Source organism: Chiloscyllium plagiosum, chromosome 3 (assembly GCF_004010195.1).
Source record: "Chiloscyllium plagiosum isolate BGI_BamShark_2017 chromosome 3, ASM401019v2, whole genome shotgun sequence".
Classification (NCBI taxonomy): domain Eukaryota; kingdom Metazoa; phylum Chordata; class Chondrichthyes; order Orectolobiformes; family Hemiscylliidae; genus Chiloscyllium; species Chiloscyllium plagiosum.
Window position 1 is genome coordinate 128,767,392 of NC_057712.1, and position 20,942 is coordinate 128,788,333.

General features: G+C 45.3%; 1 protein-coding gene across 1 annotated transcript in view; it reads right to left on the bottom strand.

Annotated features, from left to right (window-relative positions):
* Positions 1–1,489: 1,489 nt before the first annotated feature.
* Positions 1,490–20,942, bottom strand: part of stum (stum, mechanosensory transduction mediator homolog) — a 43,246-nt gene continuing 23,793 nt past the window's right edge. Inside the window, exons 2-3 of the mRNA XM_043687306.1 lie at positions 5,384–5,563; positions 1,490–3,760 (exon numbers count right to left, since the gene is read on the bottom strand). Coding sequence (XP_043543241.1) covers positions 3,726–3,760; positions 5,384–5,563 — 215 coding nt within the window. The 3' untranslated portion in view covers positions 1,490–3,725. The remainder of the gene's footprint in view (positions 3,761–5,383; positions 5,564–20,942) is intronic.

The following is a 20,942-nucleotide window of genomic DNA, read 5'->3' on the forward strand; positions in this document are numbered from 1 at the left end:
TGGGAAATACTCCATTGACAATACTGTTTCCATCAGGAACTCCTCGATCTCTCCTGGTCTCTTATTCTAAAAGAAATGAGCAGGCTGCATGGTCAGAGAAAACAAAAAGTCCTGGAACTGGAATCAGACTGCCAGGGAGTGCAGACAGGTTGAGGAAACTAGTGGATGCCCTTGAGTAACAGAAACAGAGACAATGGGACCTGGAGTAGGCCATTCAGCCCTTCAAGCTTGCTCCATGATTCAATATGATCATGGTTAATCATCCAATTCAGTACCCTATTCTCATTTTCTCCTCTTACTCTTTGACCCCCTTTCGCCTTAAGAATGACATCTAACCCCTTCTTGATAACATTTAACACTTTGGTCTCAACCGTTTTCTGTGGCAGAGAATTCCATGGGCTTACCGCTGTCCGAGTGAAGGAATTTCTCCTCAAGTCTGTCCTAACTGGCTACATCCTTAGACAGTGACCCCTAGCTCTGGTGACACACAGTCAGCAGCAGTACGGTGGAATGTCACTCGACATGCCTGGAGAGTGTGAGCAGCACTGGCTCGGTCTCACACCTTCACCATCCTGCCCCAGTGTTTTCAAAATCACTCCTCCGGTCATACAGAGAAGAGGTGAATTGCAAACTGGGCCTTAAAGTTCTGGTACAAAAACAGAAATTGCTGGAAAAAGCCCCCAGTAGAAATATGATCAAATGTGGCTTGTGGCACTATACAATCATTAGCCCCTCTCTGACAGACTCGATGACAGCAGCAAGTTGGAAACATTCAGCTTCCACACCGACCCTCCGAAGAGTAACCCACCCAGACCCATTTCCCTCTGACTAATGCACCTAACACTATGGGCAATTTAGCATGGCCAATTCACCTAACCTGCACATCTTTTGGACTGTGGGAGGAAACCGGAGGAAACCTCGCCTGAGGTTGGATTTGAACCCAGGTTCCTGGCGCTGTGAGGCAGCAGTGCTAACCACTGAGCCACCGTGCCATTTACCACAGACCATTGAAGGTAGCAGGGCAGGTAGAGAAGGTGGTAAAAAAAGAGCCAATGGTGTGCTTGCTGTCATTGGAAGAGGCACTGAGTATAAGGATAGACAAGTTATACTGCAGCTTTATGGAACTTTAGTTAGCCACACTTGGAATATTAGGGACACAGTTCTGGTGGCCACACTACTTTGGGGCATGCTTTAGAAAGGGTACAGAAAAGGTTTACCAGGATGTTGTCTGATATGGAGGATTTTAGCTATGAAGAAAGGTTGGATAGATTAGATTCCCTACAGTGTGGAAACAGGCCCTTTGGCCCGACCTTCTGAAGAGTAACCCACCCAGACCCATTTCCCCTCGACTAATTGACCTAATGTTATGGGCGATTTAGCATGGCCAATTCATCTGACCTGCACATTTTTGGACTATGGGAGGAAGCCGGAGCACCCGGAGGAAACCCACGCAGACACGGGGAGAATGCGCAAACTCCACACAGTCACCCGAGGCCGGGATCGAACCTGGGTCCCTGGTGCTGTGGGGCAGCAGTGCTAACCACTGAGCCACCGTGCCGCCCTAGACTGGGGATTGTTTTCAGGGGAAGGCAGGAGGTTGAGGGGTGACCTGATAGAAGTTCACATGATTATGAATGGCATGGATAGTGTGCAAAGTAGGAGACTTTTCCCCAGGGTGGAGGGGTCAATTACTGGGGGACATGGGTACAAGGTGTGGCGGGGGTGTGGGGAGTTTAAAATGTGAGGCCCGTTTTTCATACAAAAGGGTGGTGGGTGCCTGGAACGCACTGTCAGAGGAAGTGGTGGAAGCAGGCAAAAAAAGCAGCATTCAAGAAACATCTGGACAAATACGTGAATGGGAAAGGGAATAGACAGATACAGATCCTGTAAGTGAAAACAGTTTTAGTATGGAAGGGCAAAACGTGTTGGCGCAGGGCCGAAGGGCCTGCTCCTGTACTGCATGGCTGTTTGTCACTCAGCATCACAAACCAGTCATTCAACAAAACCCAGCTGACTGATCCCTTTGGCTTCCATAATAAAACAGAACCACAACCATATCGGATTGCAAATTATCCGTGGAAAAGCATTTCCACGTCAGGTACGAAGCAACTATCGGGGTTCTACAACTTGGGGAAAGAATAGGCACTGAGTGGCCAGGCCATTGGTAATTGAAAAGGTTCAGGACTATAGCTAGTATTGGTGATTCTAGTTAGAAAAGAAGTGGAGGCTGTTACTGAAATACAGAAACATCTTTACTATCTTTCCCTGCACATGCATCCCACATTCCAGTTTTTATATTTTAGCCAACATGGAAAAATCCCTTCCAAACCTTATTTGTGGACTGGATGAAGTGTCAGCTCAATTGAGGAGGAGGGGGGTAGGAGTGGGCGGGAAAAAAAAAGTGATTTAAGCATCTGGACCATTCCTTTTCATTAAAAAGTAAAAGAGTAAATCTCACAATAAACTTGTATAATTACCAATCATAAAAGTTAGTCACAAGAAGCAAACATTACTGTCAATCCTCCAAGGGACATGAAAAATGCTCACATTATCAAAATTGTTTCCATGCATCGACTAAAGATTTAAAACGCTCAAATATGCGTACACCAGAATATATTTACAAATATATACATATAAATCCATCCTGGATTGTTTGAAAGTCTACCAAATTCATAGGCAGAAGTACTCAATCATAATTTCTTGGCACTTTCATAAATATCTCAAGAATTCTTGCGTTTCCATTTTGTTTTTTTTTTGAGTCACTTGGGAAGACTCTTGTCTCCTGCAGGAATCCCTAAGGGGGTTAAGGAGAATGTTCTGTCTGGATAAATGCCAGGAGATGCTGAAAGAAGGCAGTGGACTCAATGTTAATTGAGTGGCCAGGAGTGGGCATCATGCAGAGTCCAGAGAGGCAGGAATATCAAAGGACGAGGGGACAACAGGTCACATCATCCATTTTCAATCAATCAACCAACCTGCCTCAATTTTGATTTATATTAGAATTTCCAGTAGGTATTTACAGATCATATTGATGCAAAACGCTTTCACTTGAATGAAACATAACATGCACGGTGGTGAGGAGTTGAAAATACTTTGTTGCCCTCAGCTTCCTGGTTAGTCTTTAATAACTACGGTTTTGAGGGTTCCCAAAAAAAAGACAGGCATAAATCCCTTTCATTGGTTCTGACACATTGTCCGCACACTAACTTTCCAAAGCACGAATTAATTCAGAATTTGTTCCCAGCGTTCTTCAGAATTGTTCATCCGAATGTGTTTTTTTTTTAAACAAAGCAGTGGGTTTAGCACTTTAAATCCCAGGCTCAGCCAGAAACATTTTTAAAAAAACGTCCCTGGAATTTACTGGAAAGCCGGATCTGGTCCCTGGGCGGCTCGTGCTGGAGACCGTTGGCAAAATGAGGGCGCTTCACCATGGAAACGGTTGAAGAAACGGTCGTTGCAGGTCAACCGAATGGGCAGTTCCAAAAGCAGAGGGGCAAGTACAGGGCGTTACTGATCAGGTTTATTTTTAATCACATACCACCCACCACCCGCCCCCCCATTCCCCTTCAGCATAGTTATAAACAGTTGACTGAAACAAATAAAAACAATCAAAGTCAGCCTGACATTCGGGCCTACTGACATCCTGAAGGGCCCAGTGAACGTCCTCTGGCCGCAGCTGCGGGTGGGAAATGGCAGGACAACGACTGATCCTTCCACGGACGGAATTACACTTGGTGAGGAATCCCCTGCTCTTTGTAGCCTGCAAATAAAAAGGGAAAAAAAAAAACACTTTTTTTTTCCCCTCCTTGAAACAGAAATCAAGCATAGAAGGAAGCCAATTCCCCCCCGTGCCCAAACCTTCTCCCAGACACTCATTCCCTCAGGTGCCTGCCCAGTGTTTTAACCATCTTGTCCCCCTCAGCCTTTTTGTTTTGCCAAACACAAAAAACAAAAGGTGGGAGATGGCTATTCCAAATAAACCATTCTCTTGTCTCCTCCTTCTAGGAGTTCACCAGCTGGGGGTTCTGAGGCCGCAGTGGATTCTGAGATACAAGGTGATCCAGGGAAGAGCCAAGAGCAGACTGCGAAGACGCAAGCTTTTACCTCAGAGGAATAAAATGTAGTGAAAGCGATGGAAAATACTAAACAGTGAAATTTACTATTTAAAACTTAGTTGGAACTGGTTCCTCCCAGTTAACACAGTCATCTCAAGACTAACCCCAGGAAATTCTTCTTCACTGGAAGTGCACTGCCAGAATTACTGGGAACAAAATTAAAAATCACACAACACCAGGTTATAGTCCAACAGGTTTAACTGGAAGCACTAGCTTTCGGACCGACGCTCCTTCATCCACACACAACCACCCTGATGAAGGAGCGGTGCTCCGAAAGCTTCCGATTAAACCTGTTGGACTATAACCTGGTGTTGTGTGATTTTTAACTTTCTACACCATCTCCAAATTAGGAATAAATGACTAAGGAGCAACCAAATGCAACATATTGTACAGTGTTTTTTGGTTGGTGAGTTAAGGTGAACAGAACGACTGATCTCCATCTCGGTGAGAGTTGCCCATGGCCATTGACACCTTTGACCTGGTGAATGCGCCAATGCACACTGTGCCAATGTCAATAGACCAGTGTCGGGTGGATCACACCATCCTGCTAATGAGCGGCACACCTTCAAACCCTGCTAAATACGAGACAGTTCAGACCAATATAGTCAAACAATACCTGAGTTATTAGGGCAGGTACAAAGCGTAGTCAGAGGTAGCTTTCAGGGAGTGTCTTAAAGGGAGATATGTTTTCCAAACTACCAGCTCAAACATGTTATGGTGCACCTCTGGAGCAGGTGGGACTCAAACCCTGGGCCTCCTGGCTCAGACATAGGGACACTACCACTGCACCACAAGAGCCCTCAAATCAGGGGGATTCCAGAATTTGAAAACCGGGCATCTGTGTAGGCAGGGACAACAACGGATTAAAATTGGGAATGTCCATGAGGCCAGTGTTGGGAGTGCGCAGATATCAGAGAGGGACAGAGCTCAGGAAAGGTACGTTCATGGGAGATCCGACATTGGGAAAAGCAAAGTAGGGTTTTAGATTGGAGATATGGAAATGGTGTAATTTAAAACACTTCCCATGCCTTGGATTGAATTGAAAATAAAGGACTGCAACCAAACTCCAGAGTTAAGCGAGAGGGAATTATTAACCTGATCTAGATCTCTCTAGGGGTGTAACCGTACAATAATCTGATATCAGCAACACCCCCCCTCCCCCCATCCCAGCTCAACACCATCACTCCAACTCCACCATGAACTCCCCCCTTTCCTCCGGTGACAGGACGCTCAGAGAAGGGAATTTGAGACACCCAGCTTCTACTTACTGGCTAGGATGACCATGTCCATGCCCCAGAATATACTCATGATCCAGCCCACCATCACCACCGCTGTGAGGATCTGAATGAGGGCAGCAGCCACGTTAAGAAGAAAGACACAGCACATGTGACGGTTTGGCAGATCGGTCCTCGCTCCACACAGCACCATGAAGGCAGACACAAAGGTCCCTGAGAGACAACAAGGAACAAAAATAAAATCCACGGCCCCACAGCCCCATTTCACCAAAGGGGAAGCGCGGTCCACAGAGGTTCAGATCCAAGTGGACACACCCATCATTTGGGGCTGCCCTTTCCCTTTAATTATTAAGGGAAAACGGTTTTACAACTGAAGCAGCATTTACGTTTAGCCGAGTGCATCCACTGTTTTGATGATATAGTGGTTTCACGGGATAGAAAAACACCATTTCGCTCCAGTGGTGGACTGGACAACTCTAATTTCTTGCACTCTTCGGCAGAGCATTGCCATACCAAGCTGTGATGTCTGGATGGGATGCATTCTATGGTGTATCTGTAAAAAATTACATACAATACTCCAGTTGGGGCCTAACCAGCATTTTACACAGGTCCAGTTTAACCTCCCTGTTCTTATATTCGATGCCTCAGCTCAGAAAGGCTAGAATCCCATATACCTTCTCATACCTGGAGATGGTTACCTTATCCACTTGCATTACTAGCTTCAGGAGCTTGTGAAAATGCATGCCAAGAATTCTCTGCTTTCGGGAACTTCCAATGTACTCCAATGCTTGGATAGCCCTCCAGGAGTGTGTTATCTCTCACGGTTTTGGGTTGAATTCAACTGACCAGTCCAGGGATATTTTTCTGCAGTTAATCCCCGTTTTTAAACACTTTCCCAATTTTCTGTCATCAGCAAAACCTCCCGATTATACCCTTTAAGTCTAAATCCTTAATGTACATCATAATGAACAGAACCCCAGTGAAAACAGACTTCCAAATCTCAGAAACATGCCACTACCATCACTCTCTGCTTCCCACCTCTAGGCCAATTTTGGATCCAACGTGCCACTGTTCTGGAATCCCATGGACTCGTACTTTGTTGAACAGTCTGTCGCGAGGGACCTTACCAAAAGCTTTGCTGAAGTCCATATAAATCACAAACGCATTATACTCATCAGTACTCTGGTTTAGCTCCTCAAAAGATTTGACCAAGTTTGTCAAACGTGACCTTCCCTTAATAAACTAAAGCTGACTATCCCTGATTAAACCAAGTCTGCGATGTTTGAGAAGATTTGTAGCTCCGTTTGTGATTCCGATTGCAAGTTTGCTCACTGAGATGGAAGGTTTGTTCTCAGATGTTTTGTCACCACACTAGGTAACCTCAGTGAGCCTCGCTGAAGCGCTGGTGTTCTGTCCCACGTTCTATTTGTGTGTCTTGGTCTGTCGTGGGCGATATCATTTCCAATTCTTTTTCTGAGAGGTTAGTAAATGGGGTCCAAATCGATGTGTTTATCAATGGAGTTCCAGTTTGAATGCCAGGCTCTCGGTATTCCCGTGGGTGTCTTTGTTTAGCTTGTCCTAGGATGGATGTATTGTCGAACTGGTGGCCATCTTTGTCTGTGTGTAAGGATGCTAGTGACAGTTGGTCATATCTTTTGGTGGCTAGTTGGTGCTCGTGTATCCTGATGGCTAGTTTCCTGTCCGTCTGTCTGATGTAATGTTTGTTGCAATTTTTGTAGGATACTTTATATATGATACTCGTTCTGCTGGTTGGCGGCACAGGGTCCTTTAGATTCATCAATAGCTGTTTCAGTGTGTTGGCTACCACGATGTGAAGGGACTGGAGTAGTCTGGTTGTCATCTCCGAGATGTCTTTAATGTATGATAGCGTGGCTAGAGTCTCTGGGCATATTGTGTCTTCTCGTCGACGAGACAAACCAAGGACACAAATACCAGACAGCACCCACTCCATCAGCAAGGACAGCACCCTCAAGCTAGTAGACCTGTGCCCCACTACCCACTTCACCTTCCAACAACACAACCCACAAACAAATCATGGGACATCCATGGGATCACCGATATCAGGATTCTCGGCAGAAGCAGTAGTGCAGAGGTTAGAACAAACAGCCCTCCCCCTGATCCAGCCCAAGCTTTGGGTCCACTATGTGGATGAAATGTTGGTCATCACGAAACGCAACAAATTTGAAGAAACCCACAAACTGCATCCTTACTGGTATAAAGTTCACCAAAGAGGAAGAGAACAATAACAGACTCACCTTCCTAGATGTCACAATAAAATGAACAGACAGTGTACAGGAGCAATCATCCCAACACCCACAAACGGAGCTGCATCAGGACATTGTTTAAGCAAGCCTCAACAGACTGCAGCACCCAGGAACTTAGAGAAACTGAAAATAAAACACCTAGACAACACATTTCAGGATGGGTAACTGATGGTCACAGTCCGCCGATTCTTAAACAACAAGACAACATGCCTAGAGACTCTCGCCACACTACCATACACTAAGGACGTCTCAGGGATGACAACTAGACTACTCCAGCCCCTTGACGTTATGGTAGCCCACAAACCTACCAACACACTGAAACAGCTATTGATGAATCTAAACGACCCTGTATCAATAACCAGCAGAAGGAGCGTCCTGTACAAAATACCCTGCACAAACTGCAGCAAACATTACATCAGACAGACGGACAGGAAACTAGCCACCAGGATACACGAGCACCAGCTAGCCACCAAAAGATATGACCAACTGTCACTAGCATCCTTACCCACAGACAAAGAGGGACACCGATTCAACTGGGACAACACATCCATCCTGGGACAGGCTAAACGGAGACACGCACAGGAATTCCTAGAGGCCTGGCATTCAAACCGGAACTCCATCAACAAACAGATTGGATCCAATTTACCAACCTCTCAGGAAAAAAGAGCCGGAAATGATGTCACTCACCTCAACCGACCAAGACACAAATAGAAAGTGGGACAGAACACCAGGGCTTCAGCGGAGGCTCACTGATGATGTTACCTAGCATGGTGACGAAATGTCTGAGAACAAACCTACCAGCTCAGCGAGCAAACTTATAACCTAAACCATGTCTCTCAAGTGAAGACATTCTGTCCCTCAGAATTCTTACTAACAACCTCCCCACCACTGTGACTAGACTGACTGGCTTGTGTTTTTCTGCTCTATCCCTTACTGTTTTTTTTAATAATGGGTCAATGTTAGCAGCAGTCCTCTGGCACCTCACCTGTGACCAGAGATGATCTGAAATTACTGTCAGAATTAATGCACCGATTACCTCGATGATCCTGAATGAGGCTCTACTCTTTTCCTAACAAATCTCTTGATCCTTGTGCACTGAGAAAATAATCCTTCAAGCTTCCCTTTATATTGCCAGCCAATACTTTCTCTAATTTGTCAGAGAGATTTTCCCCTACCCTCAAAGGGTATTGAGCCCCTAAGTTCCTCCTTTTGTCTTTATCCTGATCTTTATGTCGGTTGACATCCAGGTTCTCTAGTCTTGGAACACCTTTGGTCTTTATGTGAGCATATTTATTCTGAACTCTCTTTATTTCCACCTTGAATGCCTCCTATTACTCTAACCATTCTATCTGCAAGGAGTTGCTCCACTCCACTCAGGCCAAACTGTATTTTGCTTTAGATAAATTAGCCTTCCCCTGTTTATCCCTGGCACATCCTTATCCATTACTGTCCTAAATCTAACTTGAGCTGTGGTCATTATCTCCAAAATGCGTCGCCTGAACCCCTTGAAATTCCTTCCACCTTCCCAGGCTCATTTCTAAATGTTAGGTCCAGCACCGTCCCCACAATTTGTTGGGTTGTGTACGGGGTAACATTGTTTTCCTGGATGCAACGTAAGATTTTGCTCTCTCCCTATCTTGCAAACTAAAAGGACCCCAGTTAGCACATGAATCATTAAAATCCCCAAAATGTTACTGCCTTATTATTCTGACACTTGTCTGACATATGGTTACATATTTTTCCCATAGCATACAGACTGCGGCGGTTCAAGAAGGCAGCTCACCACCCACCTCAAGGACAGTTAAGGTCAGGTCATAAATGCTGGACCAAATAGCACTGTCCACGTCTAGGAGTAATTTTTAAAAAAACATATTTGATCTTTCTCCCTGAATGTGTGGGGTTATAGTTTATACCTGTTTGACCCCATTTGATGATCCTTCCAAAGTATCATCTCTCCTCACAACTTTAGCGGATTCCTTTATCACCATAGGAAGTGACATCACCACAGGAAATGACATCACCAACCCAAAGAAACTCCAACATATAAACAAAAAGCAGGAATTTTCAGCAGTGCTTGGTCCAGAGGCTCACTGAAGAGGTTACCTAGTAGGGTGACGACACATCTGAAAAATGAACTTTCCAGCTCAGCGAGCAAACCTACATCCGGAACTTCAACCTGAGCTACAAACCTTCTCAAACCTCACTAAGCCTATATTGCCTTCACCTTCTGACTCACTGAATAGCATTTTAACTTCTAATTCCATCTCAGTTTCGTTCCCATTTGAACTCTGTTCCTGTCCAGATGTAGCACATCCAACTCATAGGGGTCCAACCTCCCACAGAAATGGTCCCAAAGCCTCAGGAATCTAAAGCCTTCCCTCCTGCACCAAACCCTTCTGCCACATATTCATCTGCTCTATCGGTTTATTGCCTGACTCACTACTGCAATGGCTAGGAGAAAGTGAGGACTGCAGATCCCCCCCAGCTCCAGCCCTCTTCCATTTATCTCTTGGCCCCCCCCACATCCGTGAAGAGCTTATGCTCAAAACATTGACTCTCCCGCTCCTCGGAAGCTGTCTGATTGCTTGTGCTTTTCCAGCACCACACCTAATGCCTCACCACTGCATGGCACGTAGAAAACATCACCTTTGACAGTATGAAGTTGTTGTTAAGTATTTGGTATCCAGCTATAAATACAAATACTTTCTTTTATAAGGGATTAGGTACTTGACCTCTTCCTCCCCTCCCCCACCCTCATCAGCTACAACTCTTCTTCCCAAAACAGGGTTGGAGGAGTCAGGAATTTTCCCAATGATGCACTCCTAGCCTAGGAGCAGAAATCTAGAACCCAGTAACCATTTTCTACCTTCGCTGAGCCCCTAACCCTAGCTAGAGATCCCCAGTTGACCCTATTTTCCCATCCCCCGTTAATCTTTATACACCTATAGAATAGAAAACTTCGAAAGACAATCGGATAAATACTTGCAAATGAAAAATGTACAATGCCATGAGAAAACAGAATGGGGGAGTCAGATTAATTGGATCATCCTATCAGAGCTGGTACACAATCATGGCCTCATTCAGTGACAGTAGGATTTGAGTCACCCCACCCCATACAATTTCCCAGACTCCACAATACAGCACAGGACACTTTGGGTAAATTGGGGAGAGATCATGAGAAAGGCAAGCAATCATCTTCACCCATAAAAGGACACCACTATTAACAAAAATATGAAGTACTAAAAAAAAATGAAAAAACAGCAGGGAATTTGAGTTGAAGATTTAAACAATAAACTTTGCCCAGGGACTGCAGGTGTCAGTGAAAGGTATCGTAGCCTGGAATACTCGGTAACTCAAAACATTACAATAAAACTATATAAGCCTAACCCAACAACTGCAGGACAGTACTATCTCCAAACACCATTCCATTGTTGTTTTTCCAATCCGATATCACTCAGTAAGTGCTCTCCTGCCTGTTGGCTCCAATCTCTTGTACTGAAGCTATGGATTCAATTTTGAAACCCTATATAAATCAGCCTTGCTGTACAATAGTGGGATTATACTCGCTGCTCAACACTGCTCTCTGCTTTATTCTGCCTTCCCCACCTGTTCCTGGACTCACTGAGAACTGCAACATTCAGTTCCCATTTCTAATCATTTCAGCTCAGCCAACGCGGGATCCTCCATCCTTGGAAACTTGGTTTCCGAGTCTCTGATAGGCAAAAGTGAGGACTTGCAGATGCTGGAAACCAGAGTTTAGCTCAGAGTGGTGCTGGGAAAGCACAGCAGGTCAGGCAGCATCCGAGGAGCAGGGAAATCGACGTTTCAGGCAATCGTTCCTGATTGCTGGGATGGCAGGACTGATGTATTAGGAGAGACAGGATCGGTTCAGACAGTATTCACTGGCATTTAGAGGAATGAGGAAGGATCTCATAAAAACTGACGAAATTCTAACAGGACAAATGTAGGAAGGCTGTTACCAATGACCAGGGCGTCCAGAACAAGGAGTCAGAGTTTAAGGGTACAGGATTAACCTTTTAAGAGCACGTTATAAAATGTCTTCATCTATAGAATGCTGAGCCTGTGGAATTCACTACCACAAGGAGCAGTTAGGGCCAAAACATTGAATGTTTTCAAGAAAAAGTCAGATGTAGTTCTTAGATCTAAAGAGATCAAAGAGCACAAGGAGAAAGTGGAAACAGGCTACAAAGGAACCTCGATTATCCGAACGAGATGGATGGGCACTATTTTGTTCGGATAATTAGATTATTCGGTTAATTGATTCAATGCCTTTCCTCTGGGACTCAGAGTTTTCTGAAGTTTCCTTTTTCCTCGCTCTACCTGCCATGCTCCCTCGGTCTGTCTCAGGGTTCGTTTCTGAGCAGAGACACACACTCACACTTGTGTGTAATGGACCTGCAGCATTATTGAAGCCCCCCAAACCACCACCATCAGTTCAATGGGATTGACACAGCGAGCACTGGCTAAGTCTGCATCCCGTTCAGGCAGCAGCACACCGCACACAAGCCCCCGCTCCCTCATCCCTCCCCCATCCGACACGGCTACTCCATCCCCCCAACCCTGCCCCCATCTGCCTCCCCAATCCCACTTCCCGCTCCCTCCCTGGGCAGCTGGACTGGACACCAACAGTAAGACTGCTGCTGCCTTTGGGGGGGAGAGCGTGTGTGTACACACACACACACACCTTTTTACTACAACTTTTTGACAGGTTCCCCCTTTGCCCTGTCCAGGACAATGTTGGAGAGATTATCTGGGGAAGGGGGGGTGTGGGGGGTTTAAGAGTACACCCCTGTGTAGAACTCCAGGGAAAGCGTGGGGAGAGAGGGAGAGGCGAACAGTCAGTCAGTCATTTGGAGACGGTGCCTGGGCTCCTATCGGTGACCAGGACTGTACTCGGCAGCATTTTAGTAAGTGGAGTTCATTTTTAATCATTGTGAACAAAAGCCACGATCAGCGTTCAAACACCTCTTTGATGTAATGTTTCTATCTGAACCTTGAGATCTTCTTCAGATAATCCGATATTTGGATAATCGAAGTTCTTCTGTACTGAGTTAGATAATCAGCCACAATCCATATTGAATGGTGCAGCAGGCTCAATGAGCTAAATGACCTTACTCGCACTCCTACGGTCTCCATTTCTATAGATTACAGTGTAAATGACATGATTTTTAATTGAAGGGGTGGTTACTGCACTCCAAACACAATGAAAATATCAAGAGCACACACACACACACACTCTCTCTCTCTCTCTAGGTCATCGGCCTAACGATTGGTTTGGGAAAAGAAAGGAATGCTGCCTGTTATTTAGGGGAAAAAAAAATGTTAAAAAATAAATACAAGGACAGCTTCTGAACCAAAACAGTTTTGGCATTTGGGAGCAGAGGCCTCTGAAGGAAACAGTTTCCCATGGGAATGTCCTGTTCTGGGTCACCACCAAGCTCCAGTAAGTATTCTCCCCAGAGATTCTCAGGAAGGAGGATGAAGGAAATGTGAGTAACCTGCCAAAAACAAAAAGCAGCAGCAGCACATAGATAATTCCATTTTAGGTCAATTTATTTCATGGCTGGGACTTACCCGATAACTCCCTTGCCAACATTTGTGGACCAGAACCAATTAAACAATGCTTCCCTTACTTAGCTATTTTTCTATTCCTTACCACCCCCGCCCACCCATCCCACGGACTCTATCGTCCATTTCCTTTTGGTGAAATCAGAGCGGTGTATTGGTGGATTTTTCAGTGTAAGGCCCGGTCAATTTTCTTGCCAGATCTTACCAAACATGCCTCAGCCGTTACCCACCTCTGCGCACCCTTCAATGGCGTACCCTCCCATCGGATTCCCATCCCAACTCACCACATGCCATTCGCAGAATGATTTAGCAGATACCCCAGAACTGACCAATTTCTCCTTGAGCCCACACTATCTTAAGGAGTTAAAAATCACACAACACCAGGTTATAGTCCAACAGGTTTAATTGGAAGCACACTAGCTTCCAATTGTTGAAGGTGTTAGTCCCCTGTGTTCTGTCTATGACCTGATGTTTAGATTCAACATACTGTCTAGCTATCACCATTGTTAACAGCTAACCAGAGAATGCAACTTTAAAACAAAGGGTTTTTGTGACTTACACATGAAAGAAGTGAAACTATCACTGTATTCTAACAGATGAAAGGCTTAAAAGACAATCAATTCTTCAATGTATAATTTCAATCACATCACACTGCAAATTTTTGCTATAAATTCTGTGTTACGATCGAGCCCTCCACAACCACCTGATGAAGGAGCGTCGCTCTGAAAGCTAGTGTGCTTCCAATTAAACCTGTTGGACTATAACCTGGTGTTGTGTGATTTTTAACTTTGTACACCCCAGTCCAACACCGGGATCTCCAAATCATATCTTAAGGAGACCACTGTGCACCCAGACAAATACTGCCAGCCCGGAGCATCCCTGAACTGTTCCTGACATTTGCCATGGGCATGGCAGAGAGAGGGAAATTGGTGCCTGCTATGTGGGCAGGAATGTGGAGGTGCTGGTGGATAGGGGAATGCAGAGGTGGGATTTCCTTTGCCCCCAGGACAGAACCAAACCATACACAAGACCAGACCATGCTACCATGTGTGAAGCTGCCTACCCGGGCCAGTGCTGTCTCAGCTGCCTGGAGGAATGCCCAGCAATGTAGGAAGAAGGTCAATGAACTTCCCACTCCACAGTGTAAATGCCACACTCTTCCCTCGAACATTCACACTCGCTCAAACTCTGACTGTGCCCACCTCCCACCATGGCTCACGACCTACCACTCCCACTATAGCCTGCAGCATCTTCCCTCACTCGTGCTAACCCACCCAATTCCCCTGACATCACGAAGCCTGCATGGCCTTTTGTACTGCTCGCTCACTCGTGTGGGACACCTCCCCATGGCTGTGCCATCCACCTTCCATTTCCCTTCAAACCTGCCTCTCTCCCATTCCAGGAGGGAAGCAGTCCACAATAGAATATAAAACAAAATTAAGGTTAATGGCCGGCTGCCTAATATTCAGCTCCTCATCCTGACCAACTGCCCCGAGGGCTGATTGACCGTGTCCAAGTCCCTGGATGGTGGTTGCCATGGAATCACTTGCGCCTGAGGGCTGTCTCTCTGCCCCTGCCTGGGGCCTACTGACAACCAGAACAAGAAGCCTGGCCTTGTTTCTGTACTAAACAGCACGGCCATTCAGTGAGCTTTGTACCTCCAGCTGAGGAGGCAAATTACGCAAAGGCAAGACAAAGCAGAAGTCGGTGAGCTTCGAAATGAGACCAAGCAAACAAACTGGAGATACAGCCCGGTCCAGTCCATTATCTGGGCAGTGAGAGCTGCCGATACCCCTTGCTGCAGCTTTGAAATGCAGAAGCATCTTGGAAGTGAATCAGAGATATGTCACGAGACTTCTCAAAGACTGGTGCACACAAGATATTATTGACTGTGACAAGAACATACCGATGGCCAGTGTCTAACATGGCGATCCATACAACACAGGAACAGAAGGAGGCCATTCGGCCCATCGAGCCTGCACACTGTTCAATGAGATTGTGGCCGATCTGATAATCCTCAATTCCACTTTTCTGCCTATTTCCTACAACCTTCAATTCTCTCATGGACTATTTCAGGCCGGAGCCCTTCATCAGGAATGCTGAAGTTTCCTGATGAAGGGCTTATGCCCGAAACGTCGATTCTCCTGCTCCTCGGATGCTGCCTGTCCGGCTGTGCTTTTCCAGCAACACACTCTCGACTCTGATCTCCAGCATCTGCAGTCCACATTGTCTCCATTCTGTTCTACTACCCTGATGTACTTATCTAAAAGGTATGATTTGTCTGGTTAGCACGCAAAACAATACTTCTCACTGTATCTCGGTGAATGTGACAATAATAAATCAAATCAAAAAAGAAACTTACTATCCATTGTAGCAACCTTGGTCTCTCTCTCAGAGGCTGGATCTTCCAATTCAATGCTATCTTTCAATGACACAGGACACCCAAATTGCTTAATAGCCAATAGTGAGCCACAGGAGCTCGTCATCATTGTATCAATACTCCTTTCGTATCCTTAGGGAATGGAATCCTGTCCAGGCTTGGCCTCAGTAGAACTCTAAACCAACAAGGCCAATTCTTAACTGCCCTCTGAAATAGCCCACAGTCCAAACCCGGGGCATGGGGGAAATACATGCCAAACCAGGCTTACATTCCAATTTAAAAAGATCAGCTCCACTTCAACTCAAACTTGCTCATCCTGGGCTCCAAGCAGCTCCTGCCACTGACTCGGCACTGACTCATCATCGTGTTGTAAACCTGCAGAATGCATAACACAAAGTATCTCTGGATCGTCATCGTCACAGCTTTCTCTCGAGTAAGCAGGCTTCTTCTTGGCAGTGGTGACGGTGAAGTCACCAGAATACTGCTTGACGTATCCCCCACTGTGGCTGGGGCTTCATTTCATTGGCCATTCTACAGAAACAGCATTGGCTATTCAGCCCCTTGGATTTGTCATCTGGCTCGATTGTGACTAACCTCTACCTGGGAACCTCATCACCCTCTGCTCTAATAAATTTTGAAAATCATTTGCAAATTCTGAAAGCTGTCCCAGAGTATTTTGGAGGAGGAGTACTCCTGATTCCTAATAGCGTGTGTGTGTGTGTGAAGCATTTCCATTTTCCTCTGAAGCCCCGGCCCTCAGTTTAAAGATTACATTGGGCTGGTTCCTGTTTCCCGATCCATCATAATCATCCGTTAATTTGCAAAATCTTGATTAGATTTCCACCACCACCCCTTTCCCTTATTCCAAACTTGGGAGTACAAATTAAGTTCATGCAATCCGTGATTGTAAAATACACTGGAATCTTACTCAAGGCCAATGTCTCTTCCCTGTAAGCCAAACATTTAGTCCTGGTTTAGATTTTAAACATCACCGTTTTGATGGACATGCCTTCAGTTGCTGAGAGCCCAAGCCATTTGCCTCTTGTATCTAACCACCTCTTTCCCCCTTTAAAACCCAACTCTTCTGGTCAAGCTGGTGGTCACCTGCGCCCTGATGTCTCCTAGGTGTTAAATTTGGTTTAGAAACATTCCTGAAGTGCACTGGGGTGTGAAAGGCACTATTATAAATGCAAATAGTTTTGGATTCACCTCCTCCACTTTGGGAATCATTCTATGGCATTGGCAGTCCAGAGTGAGAAGGTTCTTGTACCCACAGTCCCATCCAGAGATTCACTGAACACCAAAAAAAAACAGGGCTGGCCTTCCCTAGCTGAGGAACTGTCTTTCTGATGAGAGACATTAAACTGAGCCCTCTCTCTGGTGGGTAGAGCATGGAGTTGGGCTGGGGGTGGGTGGGGAAGGCACGGGAGGTGTGGGAGTGAGCTTTGGTGCCCTGGCTGACAATCAACCCACAACTGAGAAACACAAAGACAGATTATCTCGTCGTTACCATATTACTGCTTGTGGGACCTTGCTGCGCACAAAATTGGTTCCCTGTAAAGCACTGTGGGACATTCCGAGGCCATGAAGGCATCAGACAATATAATTCAGAACCTTTCCTGAAATCTGGGTCATTTCTTCATGCCCAGCATCCTGCCAGAGACCCCCAGACTGGAGCCACACCACATTTCTCACTGACTTGGTCAAGGATTGAGGCTTTTACAAATCAGATGGAGAGGTGTTGGCATAATGGACACATTACTGGACTCTAATCTAGTTTTCTAGGCCAATGTTCTGAGTTTAAATCCCACCGCAGATGGTGAAATTTGCATACCATAAAATCTGGATTAAAAGAACTGACCTAAGGATGTTAAAAATCAGACAACTCCAAGTTATAGCCCAACAGGTTGTAGACCACAACCACTTGATGAAAGAGCGGCGCTCCGAAAGCTAGTGCTTCCAATTAAATCTGTTGGACTATGACCTGGTGTTGTGTGATTTTTAACCTTGTACACCCCAGTCCAACACCAACATCTCCAAATCATGACCTAATGATGACCACGTGACCACTTCAATTGATATGAAAACCCATCAGGGTCACTCATCTTTCAGGGAATGAAATCCCTCATCACCTTTACCCAATCTGACCCACATGTGACTCCAGATCCACAACAATGTGCTGACTGTTAACTTTGGGCTATTATGGATAGAGAGTAAATGCTTGTGATACATGTATCCCATGAATGAATTTGGAGAAAAGTGGGTTACATGGAGGTGATAGAAGACTGGAGAGGGTCCAGCTGGAGTGTTATGTACTGTTCAGGGCAGCGCTTACTGAAAAAAAAAATTGGACACATTGGAGAGAGAGTATAGACATGGTTCACAAGAATGGTTCCAGGGTTGAGGAACTTCAGTTATGAGGGCAGTTGGGGGAAATTGGGATTGTTCTCATAGAGTCATAGAGATGTACAGCACGGAAACAGACCCTTCGGTCCAACTTGTCCATGCTGACCAGATATCCCAACCCTTCTCCTTGGAAAGAAGAGGAGATTCTACAAACTCATGAACGGTTTGGATAGAGTAGGTAGGGTGAAGCTGCTCCCACTCATAAAAGAGTGCATTGATTTAAAGTTTTGTCCAAAAAAAAAAAATCAGTAAATGTAACAAAGGAGGAGAAAGTACTTTTCACACAGTGTGTAGTTAGGGAATGGAATGCCTTCCTCGAAACGTGGTAAAGGCAGATTCAATGGAGGCATTCAAGAGGGCTCAAGATGGTTCCTCAAACAGAAACAATGAGTGAGAGTATGGGGGGGATAAAAAACATAGGAGATTGGCACTATGTAACAATGCTCATTTGAAGAGCCAGTGCAGAGAAGACAGGCTGAATGGCCTCCTGTTGCAACATTGTGATTCTGTAATGATTAGGGCAGAAGCTGGGGACAGGTTTGAACACAAGGATGGGAACTTTACACTTAGGGAGTTGAAAGCTCAAGAAACGGCAGAGTCTGAAAGAGACAACACCGACTGCCCAGTGAGACTTGATACGAAGTAGGACTTTGGCAACAGATCAGTTCTACTTTAAGGTGAGCAGAGATTGGGAAGTGGCTAAGATGCCAGACCAAATAATAGGCCTGAGCTTAACCTGCAGCCATGAACTGGGAAATGACTGGGGGCTTGAAACCTGGGGTCTTCCTGATGTGTCAATGTAACACATAGACCATTGAATCATTGTGTGGGGGGTCTACAGTAAAACAGGGATTTCCGTGTTGCTCATGAGTAACTAGAGGTCTGGAATAGAACTGGGATATTTTGCTATTGGCCCCAGGATCATCCCTTTGGAACAGTATTGTTTGAATTTGGAAAATAGCCATGAAACTCTACAAACCACTGATTAAGCTACCTGTAGATTTTACTGCTATGCTACAACTTGGTTTCTGTTTAGATTTTTACAAATTTAAAAAAGTGTGTTTTTTTTTACAAAATCAATGCAGGAAGTGTGACAGGTGGACGGTGACATGACTTTTAACAGATGGGAGAGTGACAGATGCACCGAGACAGACTGGGCTGAGGACAGATGGAACAACAGATTGAGCTTTATTTCAGCTATCCCCAAGCTTTCCTGTGAAAAATGCTATTAGTTTTTTTTCCCCTGGAAGCCTCCAGGAAGGATGGTTGGGAGAAATTACAAATCCCCAAACTATGGCTGGCCCCACAGACTTTTTAAATGACTGGTCGTTTCACATCATTTGGACAGGTTGGCCAGACTGACATACTTGCAGATCGACTGGGAACAGGTTGGAATGGAGAAAGGCCAGGAAGTTTGATTCAAGGGGACAGCTTTCAAACTCGCTCAGGCAGGGGTGGGAACTTAATAGGACAACGGCATCTTCCCGGGAACGGGCAGGAGTTACATAGAATGTACTACTCAGAAACAGACCATTTGGTCCATCTGCAAGTCCTTGAAATAATTCCACAGTATCCCAACAACAAGTTATTTACACAAGAACAGCCCATAACTATACTGCTTCCTGATGAAGGGCTTTTGCCCGAAACATTGATTTTCCTGCTCCTCAGATCTGCCTGACCTACTGCGCTTTTCCAGCATCACTCTAATGTAGACTGCTTCATACAGAGTCAGCATTAGAGCATCACTAGCTCAGACACTCATCCTTTTTATAAATTAGCTAGGGATCCCTGGTTGGGCCTGTTAATCTGGTCCAATCAGGGAACTCATATTCTGAGGTTTAGCTGGCTGACCTTGTTACAATCTACCTCGACACTATAGGCTTCACTCTAGCCCCTTCTTAGCACACTTCCATTAACTGTCTCTGCAAATACCTTCCTCACATCCTTATCCTACCCCCGCTTCAATGACTCTATACAATTCAGCATCATCCACTGCCTGTGATATAGGTTCCACATTCTCAACACTCAGGGAAAGAGACATCGCCTGAAGTCCTAAGGAATTTTGACAAACATACAAATTAGGACCTGAAGCAGGTCATTCAACCCTGCCGGGTTTTCATAACATCATGGCTAAGCGAATTACTTCACAAGTCTGCCTTTCCCCAATGACCTTTCACCTCTTTGCCTCAAAAATATTCAAAGACATTGAGGAAGCGATTCCCAAAGATTTCTCCTTGTCCATATCTTAAATGGGCAATCCCTTATTTTTATCCAGTGATTGCTGCTTCTAGAATCACTCAAGAGGAAACATCCTTTCCACCTCTACTCTGTCGAGTTCCAGCAGGATCCTTTGTTTTAATCAACTCACCTCTAACTCTGCTAAACTCTAGAAGATACAAACCCAGCTCGTCCAACCTTTCCTCATGGTAATCTGCTCATTACAGGTTCGGGTCCAGTAAACCTTCTCAGAACTGTTTCCAATGCCTGAACGTCCTTCCAAGTGCAGTGCCGAGTACTGTCCGCAGTATCCTTGGGCCGGATGGGATTTATCCTAGGATCCTCTGGGAAGCCAGGGAGGAGATTGCCGAGCCTTTGGCATTGATCTTTAAATCGTCATTGTCTACAGGAACAGTGCCAGAAGATTGGAGGGTAGCAAATGTGGTTCCCCTGTTCAAGAAGGGGAGTAGAGACAATCCTGGTAATTATAGAGCAGTGAGCCTTACTTCAGTTGTTGGTAAAGTGTTGGAAAAGGTTATAAGAGATAGGATTTATAATCATCTAGAAAAGAATAATTTGATTAGGGATAGTCAGCACGGTTTTGTGAAGGGTAGGTCGTGCCTCACAAACCTTATTGAGTTCTTTGAAGAGGTGACCAAATAGGTAGATGAGAGTAAACCGGTTGATGTGGTGTATATGGATTTCAGCAAGGCAT